The sequence below is a fragment of the Rhinatrema bivittatum genome, chromosome 4, assembly GCF_901001135.1.
Source record: "Rhinatrema bivittatum chromosome 4, aRhiBiv1.1, whole genome shotgun sequence".
Taxonomy (NCBI): domain Eukaryota; kingdom Metazoa; phylum Chordata; class Amphibia; order Gymnophiona; family Rhinatrematidae; genus Rhinatrema; species Rhinatrema bivittatum.
The window spans coordinates 255,807,130-255,829,749 of record NC_042618.1 but is presented as its reverse complement, the minus strand read 5'-3'; the positions used below and the strand labels follow the sequence as shown (position 1 = coordinate 255,829,749).

General features: G+C 41.3%; 1 protein-coding gene across 1 annotated transcript in view; it reads left to right on the top strand.

Moving 5' to 3' along the window:
• The window catches only part of ATXN10 (ataxin 10), a 434,387-nt gene that overhangs the window by 107,217 nt on the left and 304,550 nt on the right, over window positions 1-22,620 (top strand). The window contains 1 exon segment of the mRNA XM_029600055.1: window positions 739-924. Within this exon segment, the coding sequence (XP_029455915.1) occupies window positions 739-924 (186 nt within the window).

Below are 22,620 nucleotides of genomic sequence, written 5' to 3'. Positions count from 1 at the left end.
CCTTTTGTAAGAGATTCACTGAAAAATTCTCCAGTGTAATAGACTTCAGTACTAGAGAATTTCTAAACTGTGTAAATGACTGAATACTTTGAAGGTATTTGACCTATTGTCTGCCTTTTACCTGCTTCCAGAAATATTTAGGAAGACTCGGGGGGGGGGGGGGGGGGGGTGGTATTTAAAACTTGAAGGTTTACTGCTGGGCATAACTTTATTGTACTTTATTTTTTTCTCCAGTTGACAAAAATGATTTTCTGTTGGATGAAAACAGCTTTAATTTTATTTATTTGTAGAATTTTATATACCATTATTCGGTAGAGCCATCATAACGGTTTACAAAATATGCAATTAGCATACAATCAAATGGCGTTAACATGGTAGTTGGGAAAAGTAGAGTATTGTGAACAGTAAACATTTTTTCTTAGTAGTTGAATAACAGAATAGTGAGGAGAACATTTTCAATGAACTTAATGACTCAAGTGAGAGAGCAGGGAGGGGTGAAAAAGGAGGGGTACATCAGGAGAGCATGAAGAGGAGGATTATGCTTGCGAGTTCTGTTGCTTTACTGTGCAGCAATTTTATAATTTTATTGTTGCAGTACCTTATAGGATAACCACTTATGATACTGCATGTGTCAATCAAGCTGAAAACTGGCAAATTTTTCTGTGGGTTTTTTTTAGTGCCATCTCAGAATTCAAAGCTTGGCTGTAATCTTAAATGTTTTGTTTTTTCTTGTTTCAGAGAAACGGCAGGAGAAAATATATTTCAGAATCTCTTACAAATCCTGTCAAAAGCTGTGAATGAAATTGAGTTGGCCAGCAAGAACTCCAGCAAACTCCTGGACACATGGTTGCAGCTGACTACAGAATGTTTCAGGTGCCAGCGGAATGCATGTGTGATGTGTACAAAGAACCAATGTATCATGAGGTATGTATATAATCAGTGTATCCCTTTATATAGGAAAGAAAATTCACAGGCATCGCTATCAAGGAATTAATGCCAGTATGTACAAGACAAGTGGAATACGTTAGTTTCATCTTGCTAAATGTTTAAAAACAGAGATTAGTCTAATTCTTTTTTTTTTTTTCAAAATACTTTTTATTAACAGGGAAGTGGTAAACAAAATACCAAACAGGCACTTGAAACATATAACAGAGGTGAAATCCCACCATCTATAATAACATAGCCAAATTGTAATCCCACTATACCACCCTTCCCTGATTTTCCTTTTTCCACCAGTATCTCCCTCCCCGAGAACCCCATACTCACACCTTAACCATCCCTCGCCCCCTCCCCCCCTCATCGGATGACCATTGCAGGGTGTAACCATTAAGACTCAGTCCATCTTGCAGAGATTTGGGGAAGGCACTGAAACAAGTGGCCCAGCAGGCATAGTAAATTTTGTCCGGCCGCCTCTTGCCAGCCAAAAATCCAGTCTTTCCAATTGTGTGAGGGAGGCCATCCTGCTAAACCAAGCATCGATCGTGGGCATGGCTAATGGCTCCGTCCAAACAGCTAGAATAATCCGGCAGGCCATCATAACAGCCACCCGCTCAAATCGAGCCCTGGTTCGGCTGCCGGGCAAAAGTCTAAGCGATGCACAGGTGAGTAACATACAGCCGGTGACACTGAGAGGAACATCAATACAGGTCCCCACCACTGCCAACACCGCCTGCCAAAAGGGTCGGAGTAGCGGACAATCAACCAGCCGGTGGAGCAGTGTGCCATCTGCAGTACCACATTTAGTGCAGCAAGGAGACGTAACTAGTTTCATCTTAAACCGGTGGACATCATCGTAATAAAGGCAGTGCAGAAGTTTAAGCTGTAGCTCCCGGAGGCCCAAATCAGGCAGCAATTTATAAAGATCCTGAAACCAGCTCGCCATCTGCCGCTCAGTGATGGGGGAAGCCAGAACTCTAGACCACCGGGTAGCCAGGCGGTTTATAGGAGCGGTATCGCCAAGCTTCTGGCCAAGCTTTTTCCATCCTGTAATAGTGTTTGCCAAGCAAGCAGTGTCAAAGATGGTATTGGCAAACTTTATCTCAGCCTCCAGCGTAGGAAGTGTCCAGGCGAAAGCAAGCAGGTAGTGACGGGCCTGGAGAAAGGCGTAAAATTGTTTTGCCGGTAACTGAAAAGTCCGTGCCAGTGTGTCAAAGTCCAGTAGGGTTCGGGACTCAGGATCATACATATGAAAAGCAAACATCACCCCGTGCTCTGCCCAGGAGCGAAACACCGGGCTACAGTCGCAGCCCAGGAGAAATTCCACATTAATCAAAAAGGGAATCAACAGGGACCGAACTCCTGACAGGTGATACAGCTTTCGTACCCATCGCCACGCTCTTTCACAGGGAGATAACAATACTTTGGGGTAACATGCAATTCGGTGCTGTTCCACACACATTTGAATAAGATTCAGGGGGAGCCAGGGTTGTCATACAATCCAACATCCCAGCGTCCCAGTACCGGTAAGACCCCGTAAGCCACTCGCCTACGAACAGAAGCTGACAGGCTACATTATAAAGCCGGAAGTCCGGCAAATTAAGCCCCCCACGCTCCCGCGGGTACTCCATAGTCACGTAGGCTAGCCGCGCGTGTTTCCCCCGCCATAAAAAGTTTTGGATGCTGGAGCGTAGGCGACTGATGTCCCCCACTGTCAGCCAACAGGGGAGCATATGTAAGAGATAAAGGAGTTTGGGCACCAGCACCATCTTAACCAGGGCACATCTGCCAAAAAGTGAGAGCAATCCTAATAAAAATACTACGTTATTCCAAATGTTAATGATGTGTCATATTTACAAAAGCCTCATTCGGGAGCTTAATGTATCCACTAAATTGTGTTACATTTTATTCACTTAAGGATAGTATGGGATTTGTAGCCCATTACAAAGTGAAATGCTCACCACCGAATATGTCTAATCATCGGGTTTGTTGTTATAAATCCACTTGGTATGTCCATAGAAATGAAAGGTACTTATCAAACAAAGCGGCATTGGTAACAAACTTCTGTACCCTGCTGTGAAGACCCGACTTTTTACTGCAGATTAAACTGCTTACAATCTCCATGTGCTAGCAGGGGAGCACATAACCCATTGGTCCTGAGTCCATTTGTCTACATTAAGGAAAATATCAGGTAAGTAATTTCTCCATTCTCTGTGGGAATTGAGTCTCCTATGAAATTGCTAAGATCATCATGTGGCTGAAGACTCCATCTTTGTGTTGCTTAGTGTGCACTTTTTGATTCAGTCTGTGTGCATAGCAGCAGGCCTCAAATTCAGTGAGGCACATCCTTGTTTAGGGTCACTGGCGTTTATCCTACAATGATATCGCCATACACAGACAACATGAGGTGAACAGCTTAGGAGGCATCAGATATGCATTAACTTTGGAGAGACAAATAGCAATAGTGACTAAGAAAGCATTCTGGCCCATCCAAATAGTAAAACTATGTCCCTTTCTACAGTTGAAAAGCCAAAATACCACATAAAACTGATCTTATGGAGGGATCAACTCAATTATATCACCTCACTTAATTATTTTCATTAATTTCTCTGGTCTGACCAAACTCAATTCAATAACCATGCGATTTAGATGCAAAAAATTTTTGAAAGGAGTGGAAAGTTTCATATTACTATGTTTCCATTACCACCAGGCAATGTCCATAAGCTTTATAATCATGAGCTAACAATCACCAACCTTTTTATAATTATGTATTGTGCATGCAAAAAGTGAGAAAAAAAAAAATCTTCAAATGTCTCCAATGGTGACTTCATACATATCCAAACACACACCCTCTTATATCAAGGTTATTTTTTGTTTTGTTTTTTATGGTTCTCCACCACTTAAAACTTTATCAATATGTGCTTTCTAAACATTCCAAACAGACGCGAATTCAATTGTTACCTTCCACCCAACAGGGCCACGTTTCAGACCGCCAGGTCTTTCCTCAGGGGATGTCAACTTTATTTCATCCGTCAGGGTCTGTACCAGTGCATTCTCTCGCCACCATAAGCTTTCCTCTGGTTTAAATTCCAACACTTTCTACAGTTGGGCATACAATACAATACAAGCCATCTACACAGGACTACCTTAAGACAATGAAGGTAGATTTGGCAGCAGCATTTTGGATTCTTGGGTAGCAGAAAATGGGAATATGCCTTCCCCTCTTTATCTCCCTGCACTTCAAATTTAAGGTCTAACATTCACATTCAAAGCATTGAAGAATATTGGCCCTAGCTACTGATAAAATAAAAGATCATCGCCTAAAATCTTAACTATGTGAGAAGTTTGAGGAACCAATCCTCCACAACTTATCAACAGTGACTAATTTTCTAAGTCAATTTAATAGCAGGTAATGGATTTCTCCTCCAAGAAATTATCCAATCTTTTTTTTAAACACTGCACTAACCACATCACCTGGTAACAAATTCCAGAGTTTAATTGTGCATTGAGAACTTTCTCAGATTAGTTTTAAATGTGCCATATGCTAACTTCATGGCATGCCCCCTAGTCTTTCCATTATCCGAAAGAGTAAATAACCGATTCACATTTACTGTTATAGACCTCTCATGATTTTAAACACCTCTATCATATCCCACCTCAGCCATCTCTTCTCCACGCTGAAAAGTCCTAACCTCTTTAATCTTTCTTCATAGGGGAGCTGTTCCATCCCCTTTATCATTTTGGTCGCCCTTCTCTGTACTTTCTCCATCGCAATTATATCTTTTTTGAGATGCAGTGACCAGAATTGCACACAGTATTCAAGGTGCAGTCTCACATGGAGCGATACAGAGGCATTATGACATTTTCCGTTTTATTCACCATTCCCGTTCTAATAATTCCCAACATTGTTTGCTTTTTTGACTGCTGCAACACATTAAACAGACTATTTCAATGTATTATCCACTATGACGCCTAGATCTTTCTTGGGTGGTAGCTCTGAATATGGAATCTAACATTGTGTAACTGTAGCATGGGTTATTTTTCCCTATATGCATCACCTTGCATTTATCCATATTAAATTGCATCTGCCATTTGGATGCTCAATTTTCCAGTCTCACTGCTCTGAATAATTTTGTATCTTCTGCAAATTTGATTACTTCACTCGTTTGTAGGAGCGTCACCATGTTTCCTGTTTAACTGGTATTTATACTGCTTTATTCGTATAAGGCGGCTTTAGTTTGTCTTTGAGTGTGTGGGGTTTTTTTTTTAAATGTATCTATGAAAGTGATTCTACTCCATATGTTTGCCATAATTGGCTAGAGCATGGTTACTTAAATCAGTCCTAGGAGCACCCCCCAGCCAGTCAGGTTTTCAGGATCTCTAATGAATATACATGAGACTTATTTAAATGTACTACCTCCTATGTATGCAATTATTTCTTTCTTAGAGAGATCCTGAAAACCCAGCTGAGTTCAGTAGACACTTTAATGTGAATGCATGGAGTTTCCCCACACGTTGCACATTGTCTTGTGCGCCCCTAAGTCTGTCTTTGTTCAAGCTATTGCATAGATGTACCATTTCTCTAAACTTTTTTTTTTCCTGCTTTTAGTCTTGTGCCTTTTTGCTGCCTCATTGTTTCTTCTATTTTTCCTGCTGTCTTAGCCCCTCAAACAGAAATTTTCATTCTTAAAAAAACCCATAAAAACAGAAAAAAGAAATTAAAGTGATTATGTTGCAGTCTAAGGCCAAGAAGCCCGTGCTCAGTGGCCTCAAGACCTGTATCTGTGGGCACTGGGTGTCCATAGAAACATAGAAATGATGGCAGAAAAGGATCAAATGTTCCATCCAGTCTGTCCCGTAAGCTTAAGGTAGTAACTGCCGCTCTGTGCAGTTATCCTCAAGCCTTATGATACCCATAAAAATTGCAGCTAGCAACAATTTTTTACTGGGTGATGAACTTGCTTGAAAATTCAGACAGTGTTTGACATGATTTGCTTATGGACTTGTCCATAGAAGCAATCCTGCCCTTTCTCCCTTACGCCTGCATATCAGTACCCCAAATCGTAGAAGTTGGGCCCTCTTGGTTGTCTGTATCCTATTCCCCTTTTCCTCTGCAGTGGAAGTGGGGAGCAATATTGTAGTTGCATTAAAAGCAACAGGGCAAATTGGTTAAGAATAAGCTCCATGCCTTTTGTTAAGGATAGCAACCGCTGCACCAGCAAGTTACCCCTCTGCACGCTTTTCTTATTTCCGTCCTCTAGAGAGCCCCAGTGTTTTTATTCCATGCTTCTTTAAATTGACTGTTTTCATCTTCTTCACTTCCTCCAGAAGGGCATTCCAGGCATCCACCACCATTTCTGTGGAGAAATATATATGGATATGCATGCCATCTGTTGTTGCTGCCTGATCCTGGCAACTGTTACAGCCCTGCTGCTCTAGGGTGCAACAGCAGACCACCTGGAAGATAGATACTATAAGGAAGGTGCCTGTGGGTAAGACCCCCATGCCTTAGCATGAGGCTGAACAGAGGAGCCACTTCTGTTTTAGGACTGAAGAGGATTTGGGCAATTGATGCAGGAAGTTAAGGGTGGGACTCCTCCTCCTTATCTTGATATCATATGCATGGGAAGATGCTTCTCCCTTGTGCTGGTTCCTGGATCAGCTTTGCGGTGTCAGAGGAGGTGCCAAGAAGAACATTGAAATGAGACAAGGGATCCCTTTTGGCCCATCCCTCTAGGAGCTGAAGAAAATGTCTGTACAGTATGCCACCTTGATGGGAGATAACCTTGGCACAGGTCTCTTAATCCTTCATAGTGTGGATGATTCCCATGGTGCAATGCCATTTGTTTTATCCAGACTTGGGGCCAAAAGGGACATTGTCCATGTTCTTGCTGTAAAATTCATACTCTATATCAGTTGTCCCACTTGATGTGGCATGCCAAGGTGGTGTGTTGTATCACAGCAGAACACAGCATGTAAACCTGTGAGCCTCTCTACTGAGGCTAGGGCATAGTGGGAGGTGTAGCCAGCACTATCCATGAAACAGTGCTGTTCAGGAATTGTTGATTACAAACAGCACAGATCACCTTGTAGGTGTATGCTGCTGCAGCAGAAGTAGCAACAGTGGCATAGAGTTCCTTCGCAAAAGTACAGAATGCCCTTCATAATAATGAACCAGTGTGGATTTCTGGAGATGTCTGTGCTCCATCTCCAGCACAGAGGATTCCCCAGCCCATAAGGGCCCAGCATTCAGAGCTAGTGAAGTTTTTTTGTCGTCTCAAGTCCTGAAGATCAGAGAGGGAAATTAGAACCTCTTCTATAGAAGATGGAGGAAGTTTTCCCACATATTGGAGATTCCCAAGGCCCCATACCATTGCATGCCTCTACACAAGAGCTTCCAGAATTGAGAGTCCTTAGTATGAGGTGGTGGATACTCCTTATTCAGGAGAGTCCCCTTCTGAGTCAGGATGAAGCAGACTTCATTTGTTTAGCTGATATTTCTTCCTCCAAAACATTGGATGTCTCCTTCAGTCACCCTCATCCTCTTCAGGGTGATGGGTTAGTGTTCCTCCTGTGTTTGGGAGAGGAGAGAGATCCTGCTACGATTCCTTCAGATCACCTACATGACTTGCCTCAGCATACTTTGGAAGATCTATGCTATTCCAAGTTCTTGGATAAGCAGGCAAAGACATTTTCCACCAGTATTGGGGGAGGGAGGAAGTCCCTATATCTGATATCTTCATGCTTCAGTGGCTTCTATGTGGGCAATGTAAGGGTATACAAAGCTGGAAGGAGACTGCCGGCTCCCCCCTCCCTTCCCCTTAACTCTGGAGGGTATTGACCGTGCTATAGAAACTTACCATTTATTACCTTATATGTGATACAGAAAGCCCAGGAAAGGACACCTGTTTCTCAAAATCAGACTGCTTTATTTTCAGACATTTTAGGTTTACCACTTAGAATGATTTATAATCCTGTGCTCTTAACACAGCATAGGATTATACTAAGTAAAGCTCTATAACCTTAATGAGCATAAATATATCAGATTTCAACTTGCTTCAAGTATGTTAGCAATCATCTAATTATGTTTATTATCAGTTCTTACCCTTTGAGGTTCAGTTTGCAGATCTGTGGGAGATGCTGTGGCTTACGGAGGATGTTCCTGGGATGGCAGCACATGATACAGCCGGCAGGACATTCTCTTTAGATGGGGAAATATCAGGCAAGCTGAAGTGGGTTTGCTGGTAATAGGGGAGGGGTAGGCAGCCATGGCTCAGGCATCTTCAGGTGTTAGTCTGTCTCTCTACTGCAGCTTTTAGCAGTCAGGGCATGAATATGCAATAGTTCATGCATAGTCTGAGCATGAAAAGGGGTCATTTCTTCATTTCAGAGTGCTGCCTCTTCCATCTGAGGGGAGAAGGGATCTCACTGCTCCTGCTACAAGTTGACTCCAAAACAGGGTCTGGCCTGGTCCAGTAATCTCTTGACTAGCGAGCTGTCTTACTATGTCGTGTTTTTCTGTGAGTCAACCTGTCTGTTGAGCTTGCCCTTTGGATAGACTATTTTTGTCTCCAAACAGATTTGGGCTGGGGCAGAATTAATCTGTGAGCCCTTCTGTCTGATGAACCCTCCTCCTTGGATTGGTTATTTCTTGTTTCCAGGCAGACTTTGGGACCTGTACCTGATTAGATTGTTTTCAGTCAAAAGTTCATCATCTTGTTTAAGGAAAAAACACAGACCTTAGAGGGGCCTTAGTACACAACTTACAGACAGAGCAAATAGCTTCCCAGGTCAAAGTTCATCACCGCTGTATCGCTTATCTGGAATACAAGTGTGCCCATATTTTGTTGCACACAGTGGTAAAAACATCCGATATCTCCTACACTTCTGCTGATATGCATTCTGATGGCCTATAAACTAGATTTAAAATATAGGGTCCAAGCTTTCCTAGGTTTTGGGGTAATCCAAATTACCTACTACTTCATAATATGGAGTCAGTTCAGAAACATACTAAATGCACTTGTGATCACTCCAACACGCTTCCTGGGAAGGGTGTGGAGGGAAAGATTTTCCAGGGGTTGGTGCTAAGTGCCTGGATTGTGGTTCACATTCAGCATCTGCATGAATGTGTGCGAAAGCTAAAGTTTTTCTGATGGATTCAATGTACTCAAGAGCAGGAGTACTTCTTATAAGCATTGGGGGACATGGAGAAATGTAAAAAGCAGCTCATCCATTCAGTTTACAAAGCTTGTGACATTGTGGCCAGAACTTCAGCCACTTCTATAGGATCCTGATGGCTTATGTGGCTGTGTGCAAGTAGCCTCCAAGAGAACATGCATGATAGTCTTGCAGATATGTCCTATGCAGGGGACAATATATTCAGTGACAAAAGTTCGAGATGGTGGCTCTGATTAAAGTATAGTTACAGAAGTGCAGGCACTCCCCAGAGAAATCAAACTAAATCCAACAAAGATGGTGTGAAATGCAAGTTATAGATTGTCCACCCATGAAGTCCAAAAATAAAATTCAATTTTATTGATGGCATAGAAAGTTTAAAACTTTGCAAAATAAGGAGTTCCCCCAACACAGACTGTTTTGTATAAGCTACATTGGGAGGAACAAATATCTAAAATAAAAGGACAAATCAATATAGGCAAAACACAAAGCACAGTTACAAAATGAAATTCATGGCTGGAACATACATAGAGGCAATGTCAAAAAATGGTGCTAAGGGAGTGAAATCAAAACATTAACAAAAAACATTCATATATATAAAGGTATATGACTTACCAGCATTTTTGCAGAAACATTGATAACAGCTATACAGATTGACAGCATTTGTAAATCAAATCTGCCACAGATTAAATAGCCCCATTGAGAACAGAGCACATAGCAAGATAACAAACAGTGCAATATCTGCAGATAAAATCACACCGTCCTGTGTACTGGCAGATTCAACTGTTACACTATACACTTTCCTGGTGCTAGCCGAAATTAACTCCTGCCTTTGGCCAGGCGTTAATTTCTGAGAGTAAAGTGTGCAGCTCGGCTGCACATTTTACTTTCTGTATGGCACGGGAATAACTAATAGGCTCATCAACATGCATTTGCATGTTGCGGGGTCTATTAATTTTTAGGGGGTTGGACACGCGTTTTCCTCGCGCTATTACCCCTTTCTGTATAAGGGGTAATAGTGCGTCAAACGCGCATCCAGACGGGAGCTAACTGTGCGCTCGTCCTGAGCGCACCGTACTGAATGTAATTATGTGAGGAAGGGTTAGAGATTAGTCAAATTCTCCATTTCCATGTTGTCCCATATGTTCATGAGGACTTGCTAGAGACATAAAGTTCCTGGAGAGAGGGAGCTATTTTAGATTTAATTCTTAGTGGAACGCAGGATTTGGTGAGAGGTAACGGTGGTGGGGCCACTTGGCAACAGTGATCATAACATGATCAAATTTAAACTAATAACTGGAAGTGGGACAATAAGTAAATCTGCAGCTCTAACACTAAACTTTCAAAAGGGAAACTTTGATCAAATGAGGAAAATAGTTAGAAAAAAACTGAAAGGTGCAGCTGTAAAGGTTAAGTGTTCAACAAGCATGGAGATTGTTTAAAAATACAGTCCTAGAGGTGCAGTCCATATGTATTCCACATATTAAGAAAGGTGGAAGGAAGGCAAAAAGATTAGTCATGGTTAAAAGGTGAGGTGAAAGGCTATTTTAGCCAAAAAATCCTTCAAAAACTGGAAGGAGGATCCATTTGAAGAAAATAGGATAAAACACAAGCATTGTCAAGTTAAGTGTAAAAACATTGATAAGACAGGCGAAGAGAGAATTTGAAATGAAGTTGGCCATAGAGGCAAAAACTCATAATAAAAACTTTTTAAAATATATCCAAAGCAAGAAAGCTGTGAGGGAGTCGGACCATTAAATGACTCATGGGTTAAATGACTCATGGGTTAAAGGGGCTCTTAGGGAAGATAAGGCCATTGCAGAAAGACTAAATTAAATTAATTCTTTGCTTCTGTGTTTACTAATGAGGATGTTGGGGAGATACCAGTTCCGGAGATGGTTTTTAGGGGTGACGAGTCAGATGAACTGAACGAAATCACTGTTAACCTGGAAGATGTAGTAGGCCAGATTGACAAACTAAAGAGTAGCAAATCACCTGGACTGGATGGTATGCATCCTAGGGTATTGAAGGAACTAAAAAATGAAATTTAAGAACATAAGAAATTGCCATGCTGGGTCAGACCAGCATGGCCTATAATTGTAACCTATCATTAAAATCATCCATTGTACCTGATGTAACCCCAATGTTTAAAAAATGCTCCAGGAGCGATCCGGGTAACTATAGACCAGTGAGCCTGACTTCAGTGCTGGGAAAAATAGTGGAAACTATTCTCAAGATCAAAATCGTAGAGCATATAGAAAGACATGGTTTAATGGAACACAGTCAACATAGATCTACCCAAGGGAAGTCTTGCCTAACAAATCTGCTTCATTTTTTTGAAGGGGTTAATAAACATGTGGATAAAGGTAAACCGGTAGATGTAGTGTATTTGGATTTTCAGAAGGTGTTTGACAAAGTCCCTCATGAGGCTTCTACGAAAACTAAAAAGTCATGGGATAGGAGGCAATGTCCTTTCATGGATTGCAAACTGGCTAAAAGACAGGAAACAGAGAGTAGGATTGAATGGGCAATTTTCTCAGTGGAAGGGAGTGGACAGTGGAGTGCCTCAGGGATCTGTATTGGGACCCTTACTGTTCAATATATTTATAAATGATCTGGAAAGAAATACGACGAGTGAGATAATCAAATTTGCAGATGACACAAAATTGTTCAGAGTAGTTAAATCACAAGCAGATTGTGATGAATTGCAGGAAGACCTTGTGAGATTGGAAAATTGGGCATCCAAATGGCAGATGAAATTTAATGTGGATAAGTGCAAGGTGATGCATATAGGGAAAAATAACCCATGCTATAATTTCACAATGTTGGGTTCCATATTAGGTGCTACAACCCAAGAAAGAGATCTAGGTGTCATAGGGGGTAACCTGCCCAGCATTGCAGATACTACCATAAGAATCTTGCTGAGCAAAATGGATAGATCATTTGATATTTTTCTATTGTAATTACTATGTTTTGGGTTTATGCATCTTTTGCAATCTGAAGTTCCTTTTTTTATCCCTATTGGTGTTTCTGTCATCATGTCTATCTTTTGTTTTTAAAGTATCTGCAGTACAGTTGGTCACATGTTGTATATAGATTTCATTTTTTTCATTTATTAATTTATTAATCACCTAACACAGACAGGCCTAGGCGATATACAGTATAAACATACATAATAAAATTTTCAAGCATATAAACAATCATACACTTAACACACACACATTTTTAGTTTCACAGAAACTAACATAATCAAAACCATATTTAGAAAAACTAAATAATCGTAGGCTGTTGTATTGGTTGAGATTTGTATTGCGTTCAGTCAGCCTTTTAGATGTGTATTGAAGTAATCATTGTTTGGCTTTTGTGTATTCAACTGAATTAGTCTTGTCTGGCTTTTGAGGCAATTCCTTTAAGCTGGTTTCTGCTTCCAGGTGAGCGTAGGAGTGTCATAGTATCATAATTCTTCAGTGTGCAGTATTCTCACTATAGACATTTCTTCCCATTCCTCTTACCCCAAGCTGATCAAATCACCGACCGCGAGGCACCACTCTCACTCCCTCCTCCGGAGACAGACGCCACCTTCCCGGCCCTCTTCCAGGCCGACAGCCAATCCACAGAGCCCACGGGGCAGCCAATCGGGGGACAGCCCCGGAGACCTTTAAATCCTGTGCGGCTGCCAGGCGTTGTGCGCTGTGCGTCGAAGGAGCGCGACAAAGGAGCAGGTCCCTTTGTGCGCCCCTTCGTGGAGCACCAAAGTGATTTCTCAACTCTCACCTGCCTGCACTCAAAATCTCCCCCTCAAACTTTCGTTCCGGAAGTTCTTCATTCTACTAGCCTCTTCCCCCATGTTCTCTCCAGCTTTCTTCCGAATCACTCAGCCAGTCCACTTCGTTCAGGCTCAACAAGCCAGCAGATTCCCAGCTTCCACGATCCTTATTCCCCCAAAGCTACCCATCCTCTACAGGAAATTCCAACAGGCAAGCCCGACAGCGCTCACTAATAACCCTCACCCCAATCATGATCGCTCCAATCACCCAACTTCTAGGCTTTACCCTCTTCTCCTTAACTCTTGTTAATGCGCAATCCCTTACCAAGAAATCTCTGATCCTCAAGGATTACCTTCTAGATGCCAAGCCAGACATATGTGCAATAACTGAAACATGGCTAAAACCCACAGATTCAGCAATAATAAATCAACTGCCAACACTGACCTACGACATCTTCTCTCTCCCGAGACAGAAAAAAAGAGGTGGGGGCATCTTATTAGCAACAAAAAAAAGGCCTCTGATTCAATCAACGACCTGCCATATCTGATCCTAAACTAGAATTCGGCCTTTTCACTTCAGACTTTCTTCAAATACTACTAGTCTATGCTCCCCCCCCCCCCCCCCCCCCGGGCCTCCTGGAAACAGGCACTTCTCCTATTATCGAAATAATCACAGCCCTTATCAATTTGGATGCCCCAGCAATAATCCTGGGAGATTTCAACCTGCACGTAGATGACCCCACACCCTCACCTAGTTGCGAAGCCTTCCTCACTGCCCTCTCAGCCTTGGGTTTCCACCAGATAGTCAACAAACCCACACACAAAGCAGGTCATACATTGGATCTAATATTCGTCAACTCCGGCATCAAGCAGTCATCTCCCCTTAATTGCAAGAAGGTCCCCTGGTCAGATCATTCACTAATCTCAACCAGGCTCACGATGAATGAAACCTTCACTGACCACGCACCCCAACCATCCTTCCAATATAGAAGATCCTGCTCCTCCGAAGACCTCATCAATCAACTTACCTCACAACTTTCTCGCATAGATCTCACCAACCCTAACACAGCTTTCTGCTCCTGGAACAACATCACAGAATCCATAGCTAACAAACTATGCCCCCCATAACAAAAAAAATCCAATACCAACGCGACTAAAAGACAACCGTAGTTCACCAACGAACTCGGAAAACTGAAACAAAGCTACAGACAGAGAGCAAATGGCGTAAAGCCCCTTGTACAAGCACACTCTCTGCCTATAAACTGGCACTACACCATTACAAGACCGCCACCTCTAGATCTAAAAGGGACTTCTACTTGCATAAGATCCACGACCTCGTATTCGACGCCAATGCGCTGTTTGCCTTTTGTTTCCAACCTAACCCAAATCAACGTACCGGGCATCCCTAACAATCAAGCACAATCAAAGGCCGATGAACTGGCCCTGTTCTTCCAAAACAAAATCGACAATCTTCTAACACAGCTGCCTACCTCCACCCCCCCCACCCCCGACATGAGCCTACACCAATTATCCAACAACAAATCCATTCAACTACATTCATTTGAACCCACCACCGCCGCAGAGATTCAGTCAGTCTTAAAGAAAATGAAACCTTCCTCTCACCCTTCAGACCATATCCCCACCAAACATCTCATGGCAATCCCTGACTCTATCTCACAAACGCTGGCGGACATCATTAACTGCTCTCTCCCAAGGAATTTACCCGGACGAACTCAAACTGGCAAACCACTGTTAAAGAAGCCAAATCTGGATCCTACAGACCCAAACAATTTCTGACCGATCGCCAACCTTCCTTTCATAGCTAAGATCATGGAAAAACTAGTTAACATTCAAATCTCAGACTACATCGAAGATAATAAAATTCTACTCCCTTCCCAGTATGGGTTTCGCAAAACTTCCAGTACAGAATCTCTCCTTATTTTGCTGACAGACTACCTCATTTTGGGTTTCGACAAAGGTCAGTCATTCCTCCTGATACTTTTAGACCTCTCGGCAGCCTTCGACACCGTAAACCACTCCATCCTCATAAATCAGCTCTCGAATATTGGTATAACAAGTACGGCGCTTGCCTGGTTCAAAACTTTCCTCAACAACAGAGGCTACAAAGTAAAAATCCACAACAAAGAATCTCCCCACCATAACTCATCTGTAGGAGTCCCACAGGGATCCGCCTTATCACCCACCCTCTTCATCATATACCTCCTGCCGCTGTGCCAGCTTCTAACCAAGCTAAAACTCAAACACTTTCTCTACGCGGATGATGTCCAGATAGTGATCCCGCTCAATTCCATATATAACCAGTGTACATACCATCTGCTCCTCAAATCCATGTATATATCTTATCCTTATGTATCTGTTCTCACCCTCCCCCACCCCCCCTCTTGACTCTATCCCTCCTTCCCCAAGTTTTTTTTAGTTATCTGCTTTGTTACTGTGTTACATATTGTTCTTTGTAAAGGCCTCGCCTATATATTCCTTGTTTATAAGTTACTTGTAAACCGGCACGATGTGCAAACGGTTGCCGGTATATAAAATAAATAAATAAAATAAAGAATCCTTCTCCAAAACCCTCGAACATTGGGAATCCTGCCTCCAAAAAATCGACCTTCTTGCAAGCCTAAACCTCGTATTAAATGCTGCCAAAACCGAACTACTACTTATCTCCCCAGAAAACAGCAACACTATCAATACTCTTCCTGCCTACCCACTGTCCACCCAAGTGAGAGACTTAGGAGTTATAATAGATAACAGGATCAATTTGAAAGCATTTGTCAACCGTACAATCAAGGACTGTTTCTTCAAACTCCAAGTGCTGAAAAGGATAAAACCACTCTTCCACTTTCATGATTTCAGAGCGATGATACAAGCAATAATCTTCTCTAAGTTAGATTATTGCAACGCTATCCTACTAGGTCTCCCATCCTCGTACACCAAACCTCTACAGATGGTCCAAAATGCGGCAGCAAGAATTCTCACCAATACCAGGAGAAGAGACCATATATCCCCCATCCTAAAAAACCTACATTGGCTCCCTATTCACTTCAGAATTATCTTCAAGTCCATCACCATTATATATAAAACCATCCACCACCTTATCAGACTCGACCTACAATTCCCGCTCAGCCAACATATTGCCTCTAGACCGACCAGAGCAGCATACAGAGGATCCCTCCAGGTACCTCACACTAAATTCACTCGGCATATAACTTTTAGAGACAGGTCCTCAACAGCGGGACCTTCACTCTGGAACTCCATCTCACCGAATCTCCGGCAGGAGCCTTGCCTCCCAACATTCCGAAAGACTTAAGACGTGGCTGTTTAAACAAGCTTTTCCGGACCTATCCTCTCCTCTTCAAGAATGCAGCCACTCCAGCCATCTGTAAATAACTCTACATGATGTTAAATCACTTCTGTATCTACTCTGTATTTCGCTTCTCTCCCAGTTTGATCCTCCTTGTTTTTTGTAACTGCAATTTCCTCTGCACTAGTTCCAGTTTTTTTTCGCTTTCTGCACCCCCTATTCAACTGTAAAACCGGCATGATGTGATTGTATTATGAATGCCTGTGTATAAAAACCTTAAATGACTCTTATGATTTAAATCTTTACTTTCAAGCATTCCACTACTTGAGTTTTTTAAAATCGTTTTTGTTATCTACTTCATTGCCACAAATGTAGATAAGATATGGGCCAATTATACTGATATTTGAGAGCCTCCTACGATGTTAGTTCGTCACATTTGGCCAATAGCATTGCACAACTTTTTTAAAGTTAAAACCATGGAACAAGTAAAGTAATTCGTGATGTACTGGTTTTCTTTAAAATTTAGTATTAAGCTTTACATTCCAACTGGACATATCTTTATTTCTGTGCACTACAAGGATCCCAGTGTATTAAAATAGAAGAAAACCAGGATTGAATTACCTTGTCATGGAATAGTATTAAAAGGTACAATTTCCATTCCCTTGTACACCAAGGATGAGTAGAAACTCAAAACTAACAAGTGATTTGCTGGTGCTAATTTTACTTTGCCAGCAGGCAAAGGATGTAGACAGGAAGTACTTCCTCTCATGACCCTTTTGGTTAATCAGTGGTAGTGTTCATAAACAGTGGACTGAGGAGGATGGGCTTGGTGAAATAAATGGAGGGAGAGAGGAGAGCAAATGGGAGGGAGAGGAGGAAGGGGAGAGGGAAAATATTTGGTATGGTGTTTTCTGGGACACCTGAGATTTGGCCAGAAATCATTGTGATTTGTAGTGCTTTCATTTATATTGGAAAACAGTTATTGAACCTGCACGCACCTCCTGCTACTCTCAGGGAGAGCAAGTCTGTCAAGTATACATTTATCTAGGCTAGTACAATTGGTTCTGATAGTTTTGCAGCACTGGATTTGTTTGTATTGAAGTTCATTTTGGAGATATTTTTCAGAGGTTCCCCACAGTGTTACTCTCTGAGAAGGCCTTCTGGAAAATTCCTTCCTTCCACAAATTTCTCTCTGTGGGGGAAAAAGGGTGGGGTTTAGCATGCATGAGGATTTCATTTTGAAATCCTTGCGTGGTCTTTACCCTGTGTTCTTTGCGCTTGTACATAAGAGTAAAGAATCTTTGTGACATTGTCTGCTGTAAGGTTTTCAAAGGGAAAGTCCATAGCAAATTACTACAAGCACCATGGGGAGGCTTTCAATTGGCCTCTATATTTTAGTCTTTGTGCATGTTATCCTTTTAAATAAAAGCAATAAAGGCCATGTCTGTTCATTCAGAATGTAAATGTGTGATCTAATTCATTTGTTTGTATTCTGATTTATTCTTTTATTTGAAAATGACATCTGTGTACTATGATCATTTTGATCATTTTTTAAAATTATCCCCTTTTCATATTTTATAGGCCTGCATTCTAAAGAATCTTAAGCATTTGCAGATGGAAATTTGATTGTACTAATGATTTTATAGTCTGTTTTTAATTATGTTCTTGATTTTAGTTCATATAGTATTGTCTTTCAAGTGGGGGCATAATCTTGTCATTTACATTCTTATAACTTATTATAAGGACTGTGGAAGATGTTTGCTTATTCTAATGAAGACTGCTTTTTACATTTGATAATTGTTAAATACTTGACATGGACCACTGCTACTACAAGGTCAAAATTGGCAACTACGAATCAAACCCAGTTAAGCTATCCCATGGGGTCCCTCAAGGCTCTTCCCTCTCCCCTACCCTCTTCAATATTTACCTCCTACCTTTATGCCAACTCCTTGCAGACCTAGGTCTTACACACTACATCTACGCAGATGACGTGCAGGTTCTCATCCCTGTCACTGACTCCATAGCAAATGCTCTCAATACCTGGGATAAATCCCTCAAGGCAATCAACAGTCTCCTCACCAACCTCAACCTAGCACTAAACGCTTCCAAAACGGAACTACTTTTCATCCCCCCCCACTCCTTCTCACATCAGGTCAGAGACCTAGGGGTTTACATTGATAACCATCTCAACTTCAAAAAACACATCACTAATACAGTCAAGGACTGCTTCTTTAAATTACATATACTGAAGAAACTAAGACCCCTCTTACACCTCAGCGATTTCCGAACTGTCCTCCAGGCCACCATATTTACAAAGTTAGACTATTGCAATGCCCTACTCCTGGGCCTGCCCTCTTCTATAATCAAACCACTGCAGATGCTGCAAAATGCAGCAGCTAGAATCCTCACCAACACATGCAGAACAGACCACATAACCCCAATTCTCAGAAATCTCCACTGGCTACCAATCACAGCCAGAATCCAGCATAAATGCTTAACAATTATTCACAAAACCCTACACAAAGAGATGCACTGGCTCAACGACTCGCTCCAGTATATCACCTCTAACAGACCAACCAGATCCGCCTACTTAGGAATTATATCAACCCCTTCGCCTAAACTTGCTCATCTCGCCTCCACCCGAGAAAGAGCCCTCTCTATTGCAGGACCATCATTATGGAACTCGATGCCACCTGACCTACGCCTAGAACACTGTACTACAACCTTCAAGAAAACCTGGCTGTATAAACAAGCTTTCACTTAATCTTACCATACCCCTCACCACCTAGCAGTTTAATAGAGATAGTATTGTAATATAATTGTAATATACTAACAGTTAACGAAATACAGCCCACGGCAATTGTTCTATGTTTATTATTAATGCAATAACTCATGTAGACTCTTGAAATTAATATAAAGTGATGTAATATAATTATGGACAATCTATCCTTATTTCTTCTCTTTCTAGGTCTTCCTGTCCTTCTTTTCTCATCCCTGTTCCTTCGAAACCCCTGTTAGATGTAACTTTTATTTTCCGTTCCTTCTGTTAAGTTGTTACCCCAGTTGTATGTAAACCGATGTGATATTCATTTGAATGTCGGTATATGTTATAAATAAATAAAATAAATAAATGTAACAATTTTAAAGGTGAAGCAGTGTACTGTCATAATGGAATATATTTTTGAATAGCTGATGACATTCTGTGCTATTGTGAATTGACTTTCATAAGCTGAAACAATATGACCATACTTGGGACAAAACAATTGGGATTTAGAAATGAAATTCAACAAACCACCCAGAAACATTTTGAGGAAGTCTTTTTAATAAAGGAAAGATATTTGATATCTTTTTCTTCTGTAGTTTATTTTCTTGTTAATAACCATTTATCTGCAAAGATGTAAAAATGAATCTGTTTTTTTCTTAGAGTATCTAATGTGAACCAGTGAATTTAAATTAGAAACAATTTCTGCACACATTTTTGGTTAGGTCATTGACCTGTCTGGTAATATTAATATTGGGTACCAGTGATATGCTCTACCATGAAAATTATTTGTGAAAAAAAATACATTGTACCATAACAAAAGAGAAGTTTTTTTAAAATTTCTTGATTATTGTACTTATCCTATATTCAGAAATTGTAATTTTTTATCTGGCAGTTTCAGCCTGCTCCTTTTTTAGACTCGACACAATTTTAACTGACCTTTATTGGGCTATGGTGCCATGAGCCTTCATTTACAGCCACCCGGGGAACTTAACACCTGTTTTTATATCACCCACTTAAACTGGCCCAGCTATTGCAGAAATGAACATAAGAATTTGCCTTACTGGGTCGGACCAAGGGTCCATTATACCCAGTATCCTGTTTCCGACAGTGGCCAATCCAAGTCACAAGTAACTGGCAAAATAAATCTCAAGCTTCTATTGCTTATTAATAGCAGTTTATGGATTTTTCCTCTAGGAACTTATCCAAACCTTTTTTAAATCCAATTGCACTAACTGCTCTAACCACATCCTCTGGCAATAAATTCCAGAGCTTAACTATGTGCTGAGTGAGAATTTTCTTTGATTCGTTTTAAATGAGAAACTTGCTAACTTCATAGAGTGCTCCCTAGTCCTCCTATTATCTGAGAGAGTAAATAACAGGTTTACATTAACTTTTTCAAGTTCTTTCCTGATTTTGTAGACCTTTATCATATCTCCCCTCAGTTGTCTCTTCTCCAAACTGAATAGCCCTAAATTACTTAGCCTTACCGCATAGGGTATCTGTTCCATGCCACTTATTTTGGTTGCCCTTAGCTATAGACCACAAACTATGGCTCCTTCCAGAAACCACTTAGCATTGATTCTAAATCTGGCCACTAACGGGCCGATGCAGTAAAGTGTGCTCAGCCGAGCGCACCTTTAGCCCTGGTTTGGCCGTGCTCTCCCACGGCTTTTACTTATCGGCCCGTAAGTATCACTGAGCAGTGCTTAAGAATTCCTCCCCTCGGGCTGTGACAGTTGCCTCTGTATCATCCTCAACCTTGATCAGCTTGGAAAGCAGAGTCCTCAGTTGGGAATCTAACCTAGGTTCTTTGCATGGCAGGGTACAGTGCTTGCCACCAAGATGCTGTAAAAATCACTTTATTAATAGTATTTTATATTTATATTGTAGAATATGGAAAAGGTAAGTTTTTAGGTCATTGGCATAGAGCTTTAAGCTTTAATAATGGCCCCTGGTCTTCTGTGATGCAATGGCTGCAAAATTCTGCCTTTTCCACAGAATTGGAGGGAAACTCTGTATGGGGATGGGGGAACAGGTCAAATTGGTAGTGGTGGCTTGTATCAGTCTAGGCTTGGCAGTGGGAGGAGGACAGTAGTGCAGTGTCTTGGGGCTACATCCACCTTTGCTATCTCTGATTGTGGTATGTGAAGCTTTTTAAATTAAACTGAGAGATGGTATAGTGTCCCCTGCAGTTCAAATTATGGTACAACAGAAGAGAATGACGGCCTGAGGCACTACAGCTGTCCATGACCTTAAAGCTAAGTTGTCTGGATCAGGAGAGGGGAGCAGTGTGATGTGTGCAATCAGTGAAGGATTGTATGCTGCTTTGGGTGACCTGGGATGATCAGGGAAGCTGTCTGGAAATGTTTTAAATAAAGGAGGGGGTAGTGAGAGAAGAGTATACTGTTAGATTGAAGGGAATGTGTGTTTGAAGGGGATCTGTATTGGGAGGAGAGGTGTGAGCAGTGGATTTTCCTCCCCCCTATCTCCAGTCCTAGATCACACTCTTTCTTCTCTCCCCCACTAAGCCCCCTTCAGTCCCCTCCCCTTTTCTCTGCTTGTGATTCTCCCATCTCTTTTCCGCAGAATTTTCTAAAACTTTGCCACAGAATCTTACGCAGGAAACTGGTGGCTGTGGCTGTAATTGCTAGTCCCACTGAATACTCGATGCCTTGGTATTGCATGGGAAAAGTAAACAAGACAAGTGGGGAAAGAAATGGGGCAATTTTCAAAAACCATTTACCTATTTAAATAGGAAGTCTGAAAATTGCCTAATCTATTTATATAGGTACAAATATGCATGGGAATAAAACAGCTCACCTAAAAGTAACTGGAATCAGAAATGGAGTTAGGTCGGGGGAGGGAACAATGCACATAATTTTGTATTTTCAAAGCTGTGTGGCATTTTTCAGGGAAAAAGCAGGGGCAAATTTCTTAGGGTACTTTTTCCCAGGGCACCTTTCAAAGGGAAAGTGTATGCTTCCTCTTTGAGAATTGGTGCAGAATCCGGGGAGCAGTATCGGTGGACTTTGCACCTTCCTGCCTAATTTTGAAAATTTCTCCTATAAGGTGTGTATGTTTAAAAAAAAAACAAACAAAAAAACAAAAAAAAAACCCCAAACAGATTTTACATCAGTATAGTGGCCAAAGCAAGAAGTAACCTGTCTAATCCAATGTAATTCATCTTAACTTATTTCTGAGATCTTTTCTCAAACACCTCAAACTTTACGATTCTGTTTTTTTCACACTATGTTTCTAAGTAGAGTGGTACAAGAATGGTGTATACATCAGTATGATCTAAAAACAAAATCTCCCTAAGAATATACAAATATAACCTGTTTTCAAGAGTGACCTAGGTTCATGTGCCAGTAAAGAGTAGTTTGTGATGCAAGAAAATGTGATAGTCAGTGTATCTTAGAGCCAGTAACTTTAAGTTTAGTGATGTCTGTTGAACGTTACCAGCAACTCTGTGGTAACGTTTTGCATGCTTTCCATATTTAATTAAAGGGAAGGCCATGAGACTTACTGAAAGTTACCACAGGATTTTAAAACTGTTTGACAGATGGTAGTGAATAGTAAGGTCAGGGTAATAATATAGAGTTCTAGACATTTTTGAACAAAGACTCTTAAAATCTGTAATTGACTGTGATCCTATTA